Source organism: Acomys minous (genome assembly GCF_964271855.1).
Source record: "Acomys minous genome assembly, chromosome: 5".
NCBI classification, from domain to species: Eukaryota; Metazoa; Chordata; class Mammalia; order Rodentia; family Muridae; genus Acomys; species Acomys minous.
This window is the reverse complement of record NC_140494.1, coordinates 98546182-98566015: the sequence shown is the minus strand read 5'-3', so window position 1 is coordinate 98566015 and position 19834 is coordinate 98546182. Positions and strand designations below refer to the sequence as shown.

At 44.3% G+C, this 19834-nt stretch overlaps 2 protein-coding genes across 2 annotated transcripts in view; one reads left to right on the top strand and one right to left on the bottom strand.

Annotated features, from left to right (window-relative positions):
- Positions 1 to 7516, top strand: TBRG1 (transforming growth factor beta regulator 1). The gene is made up of 9 exons (XM_084781864.1): positions 1 to 276; positions 1913 to 1983; positions 2612 to 2832; positions 3662 to 3798; positions 4059 to 4205; positions 5296 to 5393; positions 5651 to 5761; positions 6545 to 6687; positions 7219 to 7516. Exons 1-9 carry the CDS (start codon positions 130 to 132, stop codon positions 7362 to 7364), a joined length of 1221 nt encoding a protein of 406 aa, XP_084637990.1. The 5' UTR covers positions 1 to 129; the 3' UTR covers positions 7365 to 7516.
- Positions 7517 to 8470: 954 nt separating this feature from the next.
- The window catches only part of SIAE (sialic acid acetylesterase), a 34714-nt gene continuing 23350 nt past the window's right edge, over positions 8471 to 19834 (bottom strand). Inside the window, exons 8-10 of the mRNA XM_084781863.1 lie at positions 14660 to 14817; positions 12700 to 12895; positions 8471 to 11325 (exon numbers count right to left, since the gene is read on the bottom strand). Coding sequence (XP_084637989.1) covers positions 11026 to 11325; positions 12700 to 12895; positions 14660 to 14817 — 654 coding nt within the window. The 3' untranslated portion in view covers positions 8471 to 11025. The remainder of the gene's footprint in view (positions 11326 to 12699; positions 12896 to 14659; positions 14818 to 19834) is intronic.

The window sequence follows — 19834 nt, the reverse complement described above, 5'->3', positions numbered from 1 at the left end:
CCGTATTCTTGCGCAACTTCCGGTGGGGCTTCCTTTGGGAATCTACACGGAAGTGCGGGGGGAACGCCAGGTGATTCGGCCTCCGCCCAGTGCCTTAGGCGACCCGAGCTCCGGAGCCGGGGCCGGATCATGAGCCTGTTGGCCGGCGTGACTTCCGAGCCGCGCACCCCTCTGTCGAACATGGCCAGGATTAAAAGGTTCATGAAGAAGAACCAGAACGAGAAGTACCGGCTGAAGTACCTGCGGCTGCGCAGAGCGGCCAAGGCCACGGTGTTTGTGAGTCTGGCTTCAGCCGCCCCCTCCCTCGGGACTGTTGGCTCTTTCGGTTCCTGTCCCAGGCAGACAGCCCAGCGCCAGTTTCCTCGCGTATTAGTTCTGTACAGCCTTAGACGAGTTGTTTCTCTCCTTCTGTCTACTTCTCTGTAAATGACGACTTTGGAGTGCCCCGTCAGTGTGCTACGGTCCATTTGCGAGATGAATCAAGTGTTAAGTGTCTTTCGAGGCAAGAACAGGGAGGCTTCTAGGTGTTTCTGCCTTCCCCTCCACCCAGTGCTAGAAATGGAACGCACTGTGGAAGCAGGCCGCCACCCGCCATTAACTACCTTAACTGTCGGAACTTAGGATTTAGTGAACGACCTGTTTTACCGACCAGGACTTATTAGGGTCTAATGAGTCTGATAATAGTCTAATAACTAGACTATTCTTATTTTAACCAGTCACCTCAATGCTTGGAAATGGGTATTCGGTCCAAATGCCCTCACACATCTGAATCAGTAATTCGACTCCTTTTTCCCCCCTGCAGAATTTCCATTAGGCCTTTGTAGATGCATCAAGGAAAGTTTTGACATTAAATTTGTCGTTCCTAAAACATTCAACATTTGTGTGTTGGAGAAAAGAAGACTAACGCTACACCCTGTTTACTGTTATTTAGTGTCACCTCATTTTAGAGTTGCCTAATGCATAAAATAATGTTATTTAAGGATGTTGGTTTAAGTACACAAAGATCTTACAAGGCCAATGGATGTTTTGAACATTGTATTTGAGGTTCCACCTGTGAAACATCCAAATGGGCATTTCCTTCAGAATTGGTTTTAAGATAGACTCAGTTGTCCGTCAAGAATGGTGATACTTGGGTATATACAAATGATTAAGATTTATTTATTACATATACAGTGTTCTGCCTGCATGTAGGCCTGCACACCAGAAGAGGGCGTCAGATCACATTGTAGATGGTTGTGAGCCGCCGTGTGGTTGCTGGGAATTGAACTCAGGACCTCTGGCAGAGCAGTCAGTGCTCTTAACCTCTGAGCCGCCTCTCCACCTCAGACCTTAGAATTAAGTAGTAGAAAACAGAAAAGAATTTTGTAGCGGTATTCATTAAGTCCGAGTAGTAGTATATCCTTTTCTCTGTCAAAGGTTACATTTACTGCAGTGACCACATTCCTTGATTTGTTCCAAGTACGCAAATCCTCTTGTATCATAGTTACGAGGGCCTGTATTCATCCAGAGGTGTCCCTTCATTGCGTCGGAAATTACGTAATGACTCTGCTTGTAGTGGAACCCAACATTTTCCCCTAATTACTATTAATGTCATGCATGCCACAGAGCACATGTTGGAGGTTAGCCGATGGCTGCCAGGAGTCATTTCTCTCCTTCCACCGTGGGTTCTGGGGATGAAATTCACGTTGTCATGCGTGCAGAGCGGGCCCTTTCCCTGCTGAGCTCTCTCTATAGAGCCAGCCCTGTACAGCTGTATCAGTAGCTTGCCTGCAGTGTAGAACAGCGCTTCCTTTTTAGCCTTAAACACAGAGAGTTTTTTAGTTTGAGATACAGATCTTGCTCCCAGAAAATAGCTTCGATTTTTAAAATTCATTTTATGTGATTATTGAGGTTTTATTTTTCTCTCTTAAAGGAAAATGCTTCTATTTGTGACGAAATTGCTCGTCTTGAGGAAAAATTTCTTAAAGCAAGAGAAGAAAGAAGGTAAGCTAGCTTCATTTTTGCTGTTGCTATTATTTATTGGTGGGTGTGAGTTGATATTATTATTATTATTATTACGGAGATTGATATCTCTTCTATGGATTCTTGCACATTGCATGGTCCCTTGACCACTTGAGGAACTCCGAACCTGTGTGCTGTTTCCTATCCAAATGTTGGACTCTAAAAGCAAGCTCGTTCTTCTCACCTGTCTGACAAAGCCCTCTTCCTACATGTAATAAGTAATCTCACTGTAACTTCCCAGTGATAAAAACCAAGAGATAGAAAAACAGTTTCTCACTGTACAGATACTCAGTCTGTTCTTCCTATGCAAACTGCAGTCGGTATGTGCTTACCTCTAATTCGTGTGAGTGTCCTTCAGACGCCTCAGGCCTTCCACCCTCAGTGTAGAAGATCCCTGCAGGTGTGAGAGAAGCTCCAGCTGTTCCTTGATTCTTCAAGTATTGATTAGCCTCCGGGGCTTCCTTGGCTCCAGGCTCCAATAAGAACCTTTTTGTTTGAGTGTGATCATCTTGGTATATAAATCTGTACTCCCTGGTGCTTAAGTAAAATATTGAACTGAGGGGGAAAAGCAGAACTTGATGCCTCTCCTCCTGTTCCTGTCCCACCTCAGATACTTGCTGAAGAAGGTGCTCCAGCTTCACGCTCTGACTGAAGGGGACCCGCAGCCCGCAGCTCCTTCCCATGCCTCCAGTTTGCCCCTGGCTTACGGTGCAGCCAGCTCTGTGGGAACTAGCCAGGGCGCCGGGCCCAGCACTGGGGCCGAGGAGCCATTTGGGAAGAAATCCAAAAAGGAGAAGAAAGAAAAGGGCAAAGAGAACAGCAAACTGGAAGGTATTTTCAGAAGCTAGTGTAGCAGTTGCCTCGGTGGCTCTACTAATAACAAAGACCTGGTAGAACTAACTGGCTGGCACAGTGGCCATGTGTTTCAGAGCATTCCCTAAAGTCCTGTGAGAAGCAAGTGTCTTACTGGAGCCACCCGGGGAAGATTCTGGTTAGTCATGAGAAGCAGGCTGAGGCCTCCTCCCCTCGTCTTGTGCTCCTGCTGTCTGGACTTACTCACTGCAGTTTTTCCTAGAGGCAGAGAAATGGGCAGGGTGGCCTTTTGAACACACTGCTAGCTCAGAAATTCCTGGTTATGCAGTTGAAGAGAACTTAGAAGTATAAGATTTTTAGCATCATATTAAAATTGGTTACTGCTGGTAGGCAAGTTAGATACTTGGGCTTTGGGGGAAAGGCTCATATGGCTATTTCATGAATACAGATGGTCCCTCACCCACAGTGAGGGTGGTTCAGCTCAGTGGTTTTCTCGGTTTTACAGTGTTACAAAAGCAGTATAAATTGGATCTTCAATTGTGATCTTTTTGTAGGATAGTGATATGTAGTGTGATACTCTCAGCTAATGGCGTTAAGCCACAGCGCTTAGCAGACTCGTGAAGATGTGACACTCCACAGTGTACTGTGTTGCCATGATGTTTGTAAAGTTAGGTGTGTTACATGCATTAGCGTACAGTATTTTCAACTTACAATGCGCTTGATGATAAAGAGCGTCTGTATAAACCAAAGTTGCCTTTCTGCCTTTACCATATGCGTGTAAATTTCCCCTCCGCTTGGCACTGCAAGGGACCTAAATAAAGTAGATAACTCGCGATTTGTGTTTCAGTACTGAAGAAAACATCCAAGAAAAAGAAAATGGAGGGAGGTGCTCGCAAGCTGGTTCAGCCCATTGCCCTGGATCCTTCAGGACAGCCCGTGTTCCCCATCGGACTAGGGGGTCTCACAGTATATAGCCTGGGGGAGGTGAGTGAGACCAGCACATAGGCATGCGGATCAGAACCATGGGAGTGGGGGTGAGCCCTCCCTGTTCCCACTGGCAACACCCCCTTGCTGGTCCATACCAACCGCAGGAAATCTCTAGTCCCTACGAAACCAGGTCAGTTTTGTCTGCTCACAGCTCACTTTCTCTGTTTGTCACTCTGCTGCCCCAAAGGCCACCATAGTAAACTGGGTTTCTAAAGCCTTAAGTGACTTCAACTCAAGATTGGGGGATTTTTTAATAGATCATCACCAACCGACCTGGCTTCCATGATGAGAGTGCCATCTACCCTGTGGGCTACTGCAGTACCCGAGTGTATGCCAGCATGAAGTGCCCAGACCAGAAGTGTCTGTACACCTGTCAGATCAAGGACGGTGGTGTACAGCCTCAGGTACTCACTCCATTGTGATTAATATTTTCCTTTATTTGTTTTTTTCCCCCTTTCTGTTTTGAGAACCTCCTTTATCCTTGGCTTTTTACTTATTCTGACACAGTATAAGATACTCTGTAGTCACCATTTGTACAACACCAAGATGCAGAAAAACTGGCTAGCCCTGTCACCCCTGGACTTCAGGGTGTTTGATCTGGGATACAAATCTGTGTTTAATTCTCCAGATGATACCTTTTTCTTAAAGCCATATACTTCTACCACATATAATGTTACCAAGTGAGGCTTACGTTAAGTGCAAGTTCACACAGCAAAGATTAGTTGGTATATTGCTGCTTCACCTTAAGATACAAGGATCCGCAGGCAAAAACAGCAATTTCAGAGTTCCTGGTTCACTTTCTGATAAAGCTACCAACCAAGAAACCTGAGCTGGAAGCAAGGTAAGGCCCCTTGAGCAGAAGGAAGACATGAGCCTGCCCACCTGAAGATTGAGTCACTGTCAACATCTATAAGTACAGTGCATATCCAGTCAGGGTCTCAGTAAAAAAAAATAATGTTTTTAAATTAATATTCTTCAGTCACTAATCAAACAAGATTTTATTTGTGTTAATGTGATTTATGATAAAAATTCAGCTTGATTTTCCACCACCACCCTTCCCCCCCCCCGACATCAAGTAACTTTAGTTTCGTAATCCTCAGTGAAGAAAAACCAATACACAATGAAAATTGGTAAGGTGTCCTTTGGCCCAGAATATTTCTAGGTATTCTAGTGTTTGCCAGAGAAATAGAGGATGACATGGAACAATATATTTCATTTCTTTAAAGTATCATTTGTATTTGGACTTAGGGTTGTAGGCAGATAGAAAAGTGTGGGGCAAGTTCAGTGCTGACCAGTGGCCAAAAGTCAGCCAGGACGTAGAGTCAAGTCGCAGGGTTTCCGGTTTACTTGGACTTGGATTCTTAACATGATTGTGCCCCTCTCCTAGCATGTTGTACAGTAGCCGCAGCTCTAGAGACTGAGATATTATAGTAATCATATAACTCTATTTCTCCCCCTTGCAAATTGACCCGATTGTTCCTCCATCGTTCTCAGTTTGAAATTGTCCCTGAAGATGACCCGCAGAACACCATCGTCGGCTCTTCTGCAGATGCTTGTTACGAAGAACTGCTCAGGGCCATCAGCGCTACAACGTAAGTTGGCCACAGCTTGAGGACCCACTAAAAGGATCCCCGTTGGTACAGTTGAGACCGTTGCTCTCAGTGCCTGGAGATCTCTTGCTTTATAGAAACCTAGGCCATATCCTTCATACTCCTCAGCATCTAGCCACCGGGTCCATTAGGAAAGCCTAAGTGTAGTGTCTGCTCGTGCCACCATTCCGTTCCTAAGCCCCTCTCCACCTTCCCCTAAGCTCTCAAGTTAAAGCTCTCTCTCCCTCTCTCCTGTGTAGGGGGAAACTGCTGCCTAACCCACTTCCATGTGGTGCTGACTTCTTTGGATTTTCTCATCCAACCATCCATAACCTGATTCAGAGTTGTCCAGAAGCCCAAAACTGTGTCAAGTAAGTGTGAGAAAATCTGTTCCATTGGTAGGCACTCACTTGCCAGCTAACCAGCATCCTAAAATGGCAGTTACTGATTTGTTGGCGTACACATTTCAGTGTCAAAGGTGTGCTTGCTTCTTCACCAGTATGCCACAGCATTGACCCACTTAGCTATTGGACAGGTGTGCTGCATACCAGGTTGGTTGTTCCTTACCCAGAATACTTGACATGAGAAGTGATTCAGATGTGGTTTATTGGTTATGGGTTTTTAAATGCCTTTATATGGTAGCCAGGCATGGTGGTACACAACTTAATTCCCACACTCAGAAGGCAGAGGCAGGTGGATTTCTGAATTCAAGGCCAGTCTGTTCTTCAGATAGAGTTCCTGGAAATCCAGTTGTTTCCTGTACACGTTACACATAAACTCTGGACATTGTTTTTATGCGGTATTTTTAGCGTACTTCATTTTAACTGTGAGCATCCCATGAAGTGTGGAATTTCCCATCTATGGCATTTTACAGTTCCTCAGAATATTTTGGAGTATTTTGAATTTTCAAGTTCAGGCTGCCCAATTGGTGCCATTCTCTGTGTACTGTGGAATACTGTTTCCTGTCACCAGTGTTGCCTGCTCAAGTTTGCTTGAGCTATCTTTCGTTGCCAATGTTTTTTAGGTATATAGCAGGCAAGACCTAATGAAAAAACTAACTTGATCCCTTTGGTAGAAGGGTTATTATGTCTCAAAAAAACAAAAAAGAAAAAGGGTTATTATGGACTAACAGAATAATGCCCTTTGGTTCACAGTTACCAGTGGGTGAAATTTGATGCATGCAGACCCAGGAAGGGGCAGCTCTCCCAGGAATTACCAGAGAACGATGCAGCCATGAGCCTTGAAGCTTTTCAGACGCAGACATTTGATGATGACCATGATGACTCCATTCTGCCAGGTACCTTTTTAACTTTGCCTTTCTGGTTTGAAAACTGACCGTCGTTATACTACTGTATCCTCATTGCACATTGCTGGGCAGGAAGTAGCATGCTTCACTGAGCTAGCCATAGAGAGTGTGAAGGAAGGACGATCTGAGGCCTACCTGGGGCTCCCACGTTACTCACAGAGCATGCCGGGAAACTTCAGTGTCTCTTCTGTAACTCTTAACTTAAGTGAGACTGACTGGGAACTGGGAGGGTTTGCCATGCCGGGAATGGTGGTGGCTTTGGCTGTACCTGTGTTGCTTAGGTTATTTCCCATAAATGGAAAGTGATCAATGGCTCAGGAATACTAAGGTCATACAGGGTTTGTGCTTATGACAAATCACCTTTTTTTTCTCATTTGTTACACTAAATACCTGTTTATTTTACCAACCAAGGGCAAAATAGGGTTGACTTTTACAAGTGTAAGGAATTAAGAGGCCATGTATTTGTCCCAGCAAAACAGTCGAGATTCCCAGGCAACGGTGCAATTGAATTGTTTTTTCCAGGATCCCTGGACCTACCTGAACTTCAGCATGAAGCCTTTGTGTCGTCTTACCAGCCTGAGTTCCTGACACATGAGCCCTTGGTAGACACTGACCTGCAGCACCTGAAGTCTCCATCCCAGTGTAGCCCAATTCAGGCTTCAGATTGAACAGGAATTTAAAACTTACTCTGTGGAAGAAGGCAGCTGCTGAGAAGCAGGGGGCACTAACATGTTTCATTGTGATGTTCCTGTGCTCACAGTGTACCCTGGGGTAAACTTCAGTTGCCTTTACTTTTAATAATAAATATCTCTTAACATTTCTGCTTATTTTATCTTCTTGTAGTCAGGATATGATCATTTTTGCTTAGCTCTCCCTGAAGTGAACTTAAATCTTGATAAAAGCACTGAGTCTGCTTGGGCTGCTGTACAAAATACCATAAACTAGGTGATTTATAAACAACAAACTTATTTCTCATCGTTTGGAAGCCTGGAAGTCAAAGTTTAAGGTATCTGGTGATACCTTGCCCCTGGCTCTTAGATAGCTGTCTTGCTATCACTGCATGGTGGAAGGGAGTTCTCAGGTTTTTAATAAGGGGTCTAATTCTATGTGGAGCCATTTTGACCTACTCTCTTCCCTAAGGCTATAACTCTAACATCATGGAGGGATTAGGATTAACAAATTGCTGATTTGTGAAGTAAACAGATGCTGAAAACTCAATACATTTGCCTCTGCTCCTAATTAGAATATGGGTCACCAGTCCCTGCAACACAGGCCCCAGTATCCATAGAACAAGTTCTGATTATTCCCAAGCTGGGACTTCATACATTTATTAATTTTATCTTTGTGTGTGTGTCAAAATTTGCACCTTGTCTGAGGGTTTACAGTCTTCCCTACTCAGTTCCTTATTAAAGAATGCACTTTAACCCAGTGTTAACACAAGTTCAGGTGTGACATAGTTGAGGATTGGTTCCCTTCCCCCAATATAAAGTCATTGTCATTTCACTTTGACCAAATTCTACACACCTGGACTTCTTGGGCCCTACATAGAGCAGTCGGGCCGGGGTGCTTTCTGTACCACCCACTTCTGCATCAACACCACACTAGCTGTTGACAGCTCCATTCTACCAGCCTGGAGGAGGAAAGAGTACAAGAAGAATGGTACTCCAGAACAGCCATGGTTTGTGTGGAGTTACTACAGCATGCTCCTTCTACCATATAAAAAACACCAGCCTGTTGGATCACAACCTGAATAAAAGACAAACTAAAAGCTTCGTTTTAAGTCAGCCATGATGTACACCTTTAATCCAAGCAATGGAAAGGCAGGCAGATCTGTGAGTTCAAAGCCAGCCATAACTAGAAGTGAGACCCTATCACAAAAGACCTTTTTACAATCAGTAGATTATCACAGGCCCACAACTTTTGAACTACAAACCTTCATTCACTAACTGCATAAATTTCAAGAGTTGCTCTGGGTATATAGTGGCACACATACTTAATTCTAGTACTTTAGAGGTAGGGGAAGGTAGATCTCTGTGAGTTCAAGACCAGACTGGTCTACATAGTGAGTTCTAGGGCAGCCAGGGCTATATAGTCACACACACACACAAAAAAATTAAACAAAAACTAGTTCATACCCCACCAAAGTTACATCAGACAGAAAGGTTGGTTTTAACTGTAGTATGTATGTATATGCTATAAGGAACACAGTACAAGCCAGGGCAAAGTACAACTCAGCAGTGTTTCTCCTTCAGTGATGATTTGAAGCTGGTTTTTACTTACACTTTCTAGTCAGTGATTAATTTTAAAACAGCTAAAAATTTTCTCCATTTGGAGAAATAACACAATTCCCACAACTGTTCATCCACTAAAAATTTGATTCAAAGATGACTTCATTACTGCATGTGTTACTTCAAGCAAAGTTGGGTACTGTAAGTTCTATTAGGTGTTAGAGGGCCTTTTTTGTGGTTCTTGGCTGCATTCAGCAGCCTCCACATCAGAACAATCCAGGCATGTCCCAGTGCCAGCCTGACTCCATCTTAAGGATGGAAGCCATCTTGTTACAAGGTCAGAATAAGTTCACTTCAGTTTGCTGCAAAATTCAAGCTTAAGCATGCTTTGACCTATTTCTAGAATTTGACATCTCCACCCTATGGAATTTGACTCACACCTTAAATGTACCCAGATAAAACATTCTGCCCAAAAATTTTGAAGTATTCAACTAAGTTCTTACACAACCAGAATTCCTCTGGAAATCCACCTGGAAAACTCCCTATTAGAGGGTTTTGGGGTTTGCTGTTTCGGGGGTGGGGGGGAGGACTTTTTTTGAACTACAGAAACCCCACCTTCTCCTGTGTCCCATGCTATTTTCTCAAACCCCACTTTAGGGAGCTAGCCCTGTCTGACAGAAAATAAAGCTTGTATAATTTGACCAGAGTTTGGTAATGGCCCTTACTCACCTTCAGGGAGATTAGCACCGGGTGTGGCACAGGGACAGGCAGGTGGATTTTACTTTTTCCTGGGAACTGGCGGTCACTAGGCTTATGTTCTCATGGGGCCAGATGCAGAGAGGGCAAAGGAGTTAAATGCAGGCTAGAAATCCTCAGAAGTCAAAGGCCTATGCAGAATGTATAGTTTGTTTTGTCTTTGTTTTTAACAAAATAAACTACTGACACATCTTTCTTGCTTCTTCTAATGGCACTGGAGCTGGGAAGAAGGATGAGAAATGCTCAGTGCCTCAGCTCCCACTTCTCACATCAAAGAACAAAACAGCGCGGGTGACACTGCACTCCTTCCCCGTGCTTCAAGGGCACATTGTAAGGCTGTCCCTTAACAATGTGACTGGATATATAGACACATCACTGATTATAATACTCTTATTTTTTATTTCTTTTGCCGGGGTGGGGGTGGATGGGGGGCCCTGGAACTCACTAGGTAGACCAGCTCATCTCTCCCTCCCGGAGTGCTGGGAATAAAGACATGGGCCACCATGCAGGGCTAATTTCCAGTTTCTAATAGATGTTCTTTTCAGAGCTGCCAGCTTGCTTTAATCAAATGGTAAATTACGTCATTACCCTTGCTTCACCTGCAAAGTTGTTCGATAAGCTTATCTTGTAACTTTCAGCCTAACTTCTTTCTTCAGTGAGAATTAGCCGCCTTTAACCTTCTCCCTCTCGGGGACCCGAGACGTATTTAAGGGCCTATTTGCCCCAAGTACATCTACTTCCATGTGTCCTGAGATTTCCCCCACCCTTTGCCTGAATACCTGCCTCTCTCTATTCCATAAGGCTAGTCCTTAGCATCTGCCAATACACTGAAACAGAACTGATGTGTCTCAAAGATTCGCTTTAGAATAAGGATTGGGCTGAAAACAGTTATTTGGGGGGAGCTTGGTGAGGATAGAGATACGGGGTTTGTCTAAGGAGACCTGAAAGATTTGTCACAGGGTAGTGAGACTTGATGAAGGAAAGATTTCAGCTCCATGGAAGGAAACACAGGCAAACTGCCATAACCGTTTTCAGGAGGTTGTAAAGAACAAGCAAAGCACCAGCCTCCAAGGCCTTTAAAGTCTCTTGCAGGCCTGAAAGCCCACAGTTGTGGGTGAAGGGGCAGTAATACCAAGGAAGTGAATGCTAGTAAGACCCAGTGTTAGACCAGCACAAGACGTGGACTAACTAGGGGACAAATACGAGCATTTCAAAGTGTCTGCTAGGCAGTGCTCTTCTCAGAATACAGCTAGCATATGCTAGTTAGAAGCTAGTCAGTGAGGTGTCTATTAGTTGCCCTTAAAAGCAACAGCTGTCATCATTTTAAGTTCCTAAATACCCAAATCTAAAGGACTCGCCCTTGTATAAGAGAGCTGGTATTACTCCAGATGTCCTTAGATACTCCTGTCCTAAGTCTAGGGACTTGATGTGTAACAAGAGCAATAAAGGGAGGAGCTGGCAAGATACTGCTGGGGTGGTAAACAGAACACTGCTTATATTCACAGGGCCATGTGGTCCAGGCATAGCGAACAGCAGCAACCACAGTGCCAAGACAGACACTGATATCCAAGATCAGGGTCTGGGTGGAGAAAGTGTTCATGGGAGCCGGAAGCCATTTGCACTGATAGTCACTGCAACAGAAGATCTAATAAAAGAAAAACAGAAAATTAGAAGAATGTACCAAAAACTGAGAACTGTTCTTTCAGACATATTAGAAAGGAGGGACTATAAGGCCACTCTGAGCCAAAGACCAGTTTCCTACTGTAAATAGAACCTATACCAGATTGAGTGTGGTTGACAGTGCCACAAGTTAATAATAAATGCTCATATATCTTGGTGGTAGAGCACATCCCTAGCAAGTACAAGGCCCTAGGTTTGATCCCAGGACCAAAAAGGAATTTTAATGTTCAAGTGATTAAAGAATTCAAATCAACTAAATAAAATATTAACACTGAGGGAGACACGGAAGAATAGTCAAGCATTCAGAGACAGTGGTCTGCAGTGGTCCCTCCCTCCAGATGGCAAAGCCAGCAGGAATGTGAGTGACCTAAGGACCTGGCTGTGGCTCTCTAGAACTCCCAGAGGAGGGATGCAGTAAGGACAGGCACAAAGCAACCATGGCTACTCAAGCTTTCAGGTTAGAAAGCAATCCAGAGAAGACAAACCATCTGGGACCCAAAGGTTAAATTGTGTCATAACCTCAACCGTGGTCCAGGGCCAAGTAAAAGGCAGGCCACCAGTTAGCCATGGGCAGAGTGCAGTACACAGAGCCTGCTCAACAGTCGTAAATTCACCTGAAGACAGTGTGGAAAAAAGCCAAGGACAGACACTGCCCAGGCTTCTGAGGTGTGTGGGCTCCTCCACTCTAAATGTGAGGTTTGCCTGGTGCTATTATCTGATCTCCTCCTCTTTTTACACATTGTCTCCCAGCCCGGTGGCCTCAGGTTTTCCAAAGACACGCAGAATGATGTCTCTACTGTCAACTATAAAAGATTCTAATTAATCTCTTTAATAAGTGGCCCCAATGCCACAGTAGTGATCCTTGCTGGACAGTAGCAGAAAGCAGACTTTGCTACATTAATTCATACAAAGCTGGGAATCACCAAACTTAAGCTTTCCAAAGGAGACGCTAAACTCACTAAGAATTTCTGGGTTTAGTACAGTGCAACAAAAAAGACAACCAAGATTTAGGGGGTTATTTTAGAGCAATGATAGTTTAACGGGTAATGTACAAATAAGGCCATTGTTGGAGCAAAAGTGGCTGCCCTGAAAAAGGAAATAGAAAAGGACAATGGTTTCTTAGGGGATGATTTTCCCTTCCTTGGTTGCACTATCAAACTTGTGTACAAACTACTGATCAGTAATTGTGCATTTGTCCCCCTGAATAGGCTCACCCCCACCCCAGTCAACCAGCAGCTGTTTCATCAGCACATTGCAGTGCTGAGAAAGAGCCCCAGTGAGGAAAATTCACTGGTACCACAGAGATTAGCCCCTCTTCTCCCCTGCCTGCTATTCTCACCTCAAATGTCTTGTTATCTTGTCTTTGCACCTGGATTTCCTGGTCATACTTGAGGCTGAGCAGCCCCTTTTGAGCCAAGAGCTTTATCTTCTTAGGTAGTGGTCCTTGAAAGGTCAAATTTTTCTCACCATAAGCTACAGCTCGAGCCCCCAAGTGCAGTCGATAGGCCACGGTCTGCTTATCTCGAGGATGGATGCTACAGGGTAAAGAACAAGTAGAGGGTAGGGGGTTGTAACCGTGGGTTACAACAGAGCATTCAAAGCTCTCAAGTGAGGATAAAATAATCTTCAAAGATTTATTTATTTTTATTTTATGTGTATGAATGTTTTGCCTGAGCATATGTCTGTGCACCCACATGCACATGTGGCGCCCATGGAGGCTGGAAGAGGGTATCAGATCTTCTGGAAATAGAGTAACAGGTAGTTGTGAGCCACCAGGTTCTGGGAGTAAAATGGGCTCCTCTGGAAGAGTGGCAAGTGTTCCTAGCCAGTGAGGCATCTCTCCAGCCCCTAAAATCTATCTATCTATCTATCTATCTATCTATCTATCTATCTATCTTTCTTTCTTTCTTTCTTTTTTTAAGGAGGAAAGAGAAGAAAGACTTTTGGGGTATGGTGGCACACAAGCCAGTAATCACAGCACTTATAAAGCAGAGGCAGAAAGATCACAGCAAGTTCAAGACTAGTCTGGTCAACAGAGAGATCCTGTCTCAAAATGTTAAAGAAAAAAAGAAAGAAAGAAAGAAAGGAAGGAAAGAGAAATAGAAGAAGAAAGGATAAAGTTGTCTGAAATTGATGATCAATGGCTAGTGGCTTTAAGAACACTGGTTAAGTGATAACCAGAGATGTAGCTCTGGCTTTCAGTGGGTTTAGAACCTTACATACAGCAACAGAGGGCTAGAAGGAAAAAGGAGAGAGAGTATGAGAGGATGGATTGGAGTGCTGGTTGCAGCTTAGGCATACTGTGTATCAGTCATCTATGCTGGGATGTGCTGCAATAATCTAAGCCCGGGACAGCTAACATCTACTTCCTGCCACTAAAAGCCATCCTTCTTCTGAACAGATGGTCACCATTTTGGTCTGTCTGCCTTCTGTGTGTTCATTTAGTAAGTGTTATCAAGTTCTTTCTATAATGTAAAGGTAATGTATAAGGCTACACTTCATATTTGAAATCTTGTATCCTACAGCAATATTCATTGGAGCTGGGAAAAAAAAAAAAGGCCCAGCCTTCCCTGAATCCATCTTAGAATTTCATGGCCTTCTCTCACTAAAGGTGATTATATTCATGATTTAGTTTAGTGGTGTGATGTGAGCAATCAGAGATGCAGTCGTTAACTGATTGTGTGGTATCCTGGCTAGTTTTATGTTGTCATGACCCAAGCTTAAGTCATTTTAGAAGAGAGAACCAAAGGCTGGCCTGTGGGAAAGCCAGTGGTGAATTTTCTTGGTTGGTGATTGATGAGGGAGGGTCCAACCCATTGTGGGAGGTGCCACCCCTGGGCTAGGTATCCTGGATTCTATAAGAAAATAGGCTGAGAAAGCCACAGGGAGTGATGGTACTAAGGCTTGAACTCAGAGCTTAAGGCAAGTTAGAGAAGCACTCTGCCACTGAGCTACATCCCAGCTCTTAGGAGGCTTTTGCGCTGGATCTGTGAGCAAAGTCTCTATTGACCTGCTTTGCTAGAATATGAGTGTGACTAACTTTTGACTGCATCAAAGTGCTAAAAAGAAAAAGAAAAAAGGTAGTGCCCGAGAGGGTCTTGTTTGGTTGGTTGGTTAGTCAGCATTTCCCATGGGGCAGGGGGTGGCTTTGATTTGCACATCCAAGCATAATGATTGATACAAAGTACATCTAAGCTCTAGCCCACAGTCTAATCCACCCTGTTACAAGTGAACATCACAGTGAAAGGCTACAGGTAAGACCATTCACTGGTAAGGCAAAGCTGAAGAGGCAACCATACCTTCCAAAAGGTGAGTCCCTATCACAGAGATCCATAGCGACAGCCATGAAAGTATTGGGCATCTTCAGGTTGGGGACATAGCCAAAGTCTGCTGTTTGATGCCAGCGTATCTCAGGAAATCCATAATCTGATGAATTCATCAACACGTATGAAGACAGCTAAAAAAAAAAAGATGCTGTCATTTTCACTGCTTTGGCCCCTGGATGCTTCTTCTCACTGACACTTTGCTTCTGTTCCACTGTTTTGTCCAAACATTTATTCAAGTATTTTCTGAGAATTTCACATTGCTCAGGGTCTTTCCAAAGATGGATGACATAGTCTCTAACAGCCGCATGGCCTTCTACAATGTATTATGAGACTAATGCATCCTCCCACTCAATCCAGGTTGGCCCTATGCTTTGCTGATCAACAGAAGGCAGAAGAATTGTTATGCAGCCTCTGAGTCTTTTCCCAGAGGCCTTTGCTTGTGATGTCACCATCCTAAAATCATGCAGTGTCCATGAGAAAAAGCAATGTCCAGGTACTCTGCTGGAGAAACTGTAAAGAGAAAAGACCTTGGACAGCGTATAGAGACTGCAGAAGTATCAGCTGAGGGGCCAGGCATGGGAATGCTAGAACCTGTAATCAAATGATGGCCACACCAGCAAATCTCACTACAAACACACAGGGCATCTTAGCTAGCCTAGCCAGTGCATGGAATCCAAGAGGATACAATAATGATTTAAGCTACTTGTGTAGAATAATTTGCTTCACTGGGCCTTGTCTCGTTCTGCTTGTGTTTCTGTCATCGCCAACAGAGGAAGGCAGCTGGACTAGCCTACTGCTCCCTAGACGAGGACGAGAGCTGTTGCACCAGCTGGTTTTGTCTTAAGAAAAGCTAGCATCATCAGAGACAAAGGAGCCTCAGTTGAGGAAATGCCTCCATGAGACTGAGCCGTGAGGCATTTTTTTCAATTAGTGATCTTTAGTTAGGGCCCAGCTTATGGTGACTGGTGGTCCTGGGTTCCCATGGCTGGCAAAGCAGTAAGTAGTAAGCAGCAGCAGCACCACCACCACCAGCAACAGCAGCAGCACCACCACCACCGCCGCCACCGCACCCCACCCCACCCCACCCCCACCCATAGCCTCCAGGTTCCAGCCCTGATTGAGTTCCTTTCCTAACTTCCGATGATGGACTATAATCTGAAAGTGTAAGCCAAATAAACCGTTTCCTCCCCAACTTATTTTTTTGGGGGGGTGGGTGGAGGGATGGTGTATGGTGTTTCACTGCAGCAACCGAAGCCCTAACTAGGACAGCTGTGGAACAGATGTGTGCATCTAACAAGTCCAGCTCTGCTTCATCTGGAGCTGAGCCCTGATCAAGCCCCAGAGCTCTGACAGAGCCCAGCAGGGCCTAGACAAGATCACCTAAACCCCAGTGAAATTGAACTGTAGCATAAAGGTTATTCTGAGCCACCAAATCTGGAAGTGGTTTGTAACACAGTGGTGGCTAGCTCGGACAAGTACTTACAAAGCTATAAAGCTTTGTTGGATTGGGGGAATCTGAACATAACAAAATCCAGTTAATATGCAACCACATCATATAGCATGAATTGAAAGCTGAATTGGTGGTACAGCAATTTGAGTATACGTTTCAAATAGACAGTGATTACTACTGTACAAAGACATGGCCTCGTAATATATTTAAAAGTAAAAAAAAAAAAGAGATAGGCAAAGACCATATGAGAGGTTGTTCAAGGAGTCCTGCTTGGATAAAGAAGAATTGCTTCTTGAAGAAGCGATTCTTGAAGAAGAACTGCTGTTTTGAGAGAGTCCGCCTGGGTGAGGCTGTGATGGAAAGGCAAGGTTGGAAAGACAGCTGGCCAAGTGTGTGAACACAGTTGCTATTGGAATCAGTGACTGATGGGAGGCACTGAGGGTGTGGTGGCCACACAGTGCTGTGGCTCGACTGAGAACAAGAAACTGATCAGCCTTACAGTTCAATGTGTAGTGATGAAATTGCTGACATAGTAAAAGCAAGTTGAAAAGACAGCATGGTGACCAGACAGAGAAACTGACTGGTCAGGAAGCATTATGATGTTTGTTGCCTAGCTTAGAACTTGATTATCCACAAAAGTGCACATATTCAAGAACTGGTCCCCAGGCCGTGGTGCTGGAAGGAGGTGGAAGAATCTTTAAGAGATGGGGCCCAGGAGAAGGAATTTAGGTCTCTGGAAGTTGATTTCAAAGTAGATATAAAGAAGCCAGGCTTTCCCCCACTCTTCCTTCAGGTACTTTAAGTGAACAGGCTTCTCTGACACATGATCTCACAATGATGACAACAGGGCCAACCAGCCACAGGCTGGAATCTCTGACCAAAATAAGCCTTTCTTCCTTTTAAGTTGACTTGTATCAAGTACTCATTACGGTGATGCAAAGCTTAATATTTCTAAACACAGACAGACAAACAGACACATGGATGCACATAAGACAGACCTTTCCAAAGGGGTCATAATGGGAATGGGATGCTTAGAAATGAAACAAAGCAGCAGGACCAGGCAGCCCTGTCCATAGAGCCCAAGAGAAAGCGTTAGTGCAGAGTTTGGAATCAGTAACATTTGGAATATCTGCTTGGGATCTAGGGCAGCTCACCAAGGACAACTGTAATGTGTGGGAAATAGTGCTGTTCCAGAAAGAGCCTGTGAAGGGTCAAGAGCTGGTGTAGTATCGGTCAGTGTGCTCATTCACTCGCATAACAAAGGCTTACTTGACTCAGGCTCCAACCTCACCAAGAAGATAGAGTAAGAAACAAAACAAAAAAAACAAAAAAAAATGCAAATTTTTTACAAGAGTACATTCCAGAGGAGAGACATGACTAATGAACAAAATAAGATAAATGTGATAACTCACTTTATCACCAAGAAAATAATATATATATATATATAATATAGAAAGAGAGAGTTCCGAGGCTGAACAAAGACAGCAACATAAGAGAACAAGCTATGTGGCTATGGAAGTATGTTAGGAAGAATTCTAAGACGACACACACTGACCCATACCCTTATATGACATTACATCCTTTGTGGTGGGGACCTGTAGCTTGCTTCTAACCAATAGTCTATGGTAACAGGATGTCATTCCTATGAGTACATCCTGTCTCGTGGCAGAGAATGCAGTTTTAGATGTAATGTTGCTAACCAGTTGACTTCAAGATCACCAAAAGGGAGGGAATCTCGGTGAGCCTGACCAAACCGGGGGTGCCTTTCAGTGAAGATCTGGAGCTGCCCTTCAGGCATCTGATTGCCATAAATCCTACAACAGCTTCAAGGAAACCAATTTTGCCAACAATCATGGGAGCGTAGATAAGAACTCCAAGTCTCAGAAGAGACTCCAGCTCTGCCAGACACCATCACTGTAATCCCAAGCAGAGGATACAACTAAGCTATCTGTGCTCAGGCTCGCATCACACTCACAGGAATTGTGAGATAATAAATAAATATATGTTGGATAGTTTTAAGCTGCTATAGTATTATATAGGAATGGAAAATTAATAGAGAAAATATTTTGCATGCAGGAGAAAAAGAATTAAAATCAAAGTATGCTAGTGTACTTAAGGAAAACATCAGATAGTCAGTATGGCTCCAATGGAACAGGCAGAGAGCACTGGGAAGTAAGGTCAGGGAGAAACAGGAACAGAGCACAGTTGGCCTTGTTGGCATCAGTTGTAAGTCAATGGAGGACACACTAAAACCTTGACTTACACATTGAGAATATCCTAAAGAGGAAGAGTCAAGGTAGAAGCAAGAAGGAAGGCTTTGATAGGAGACAGTTAGTCAAGGGAGAGCCTTTGGCTAGTGAAGGAGCAGTCAGGATAACTGCGAAGTGCTTCAGACTCTACACAGTGAGCAACAGGACTAACTACACTTGCTGCTCAAAGCTGATATGCCCCTCACCCTACGAAGAACAGAGGCTCCTGAAAGACTCTTTACCTAGTCAAAGTACTGAGGACAAATGACTGTTGAATGCCTAGCCATAAATTTGATGCCTAGAATCCCTCCAAAGGTCAGAGAGCATTGTGAAAGAAAGGGAGAAAAGAACGTAAGAGTCAAAGGAAGGGTATACCTTTAGAGGACTGGACCACAACGTGGCTATTACACTGGAACTCACAACAGCTGCGATGACCTGCACAAGAGCTGTACAAGGTCAGGCTTGGCCACACTCCCCCAAGGAGGTATATGCAGTTAACAGTTGATGAGACAGGGAGTCCATGCTCCTGGAAACAAACCTTCACCCATGATTCCGCATTGGAACACAAACACATAGACACGCGCATGCACGCACAGACGCGTACACACACACATGCACATGCATGCACGCACACACACACACACACACACCATGAAAATAGAAGAGGTGATACCTAGAAAGAGGAAGATTAGCAGGAGTGAAAGACATCGACTACTCTCTCCCTGTCTCTCCCTTACAAACCATGATCTAACAATAAGTCAGACCAGTCTGGCCAGCATCCAAGTTGTCATTTAACTCTGTTTCAGAATGTCTGAGCCCATCCGAGAAGCTGCATTCTACACAGACTGTTCTACCCAGTCTTACTCATCACAGTGCCCAGAAAACCTGATACCATCCCTATACATATGGCCAGATGAAACTTTAAGGATGTTTTCTGCTTCGCGAGAGATGAGTGCAACATCAGGAAAACACGGAAATGTTGCAATAGTGACAAGCAAGAGCCTTGACTATGGCACAGACTTAAAGGAACATTTCAGCTCTCTTGTTAAGATTCTGCTATGCAAATATGTCTTAACATAGGAAATGGCAAACTGTGCTTCACACCAGAATCTCATAAAAACTAAAAAAATAAGTCTGAGGAGACAGCTCAGCCAATAAAGGGCTTGTATGGAAAGCTTGATCCACAGAACACACAATCCCATCACCGTGGAAGCAGAAACAGCGTTCTGGGCTGATGAGAGACTTGATCTCAAAAAATGACGGACAGTGTCTGAGGAACCATACCCAAGCTTGCCCTCTGGCCCTCCATATACAAGTGAATGCAAGCCCACGCAAATGGAACCATATTCATCAGCCAGCCACTAGAAACAGCCTAAAGCTCAACACGCTGACCTGCTACAACCAGCCCTCCAGTTAAAGGACTTCCCTCAAAATGGCAGTTGGCCGAGA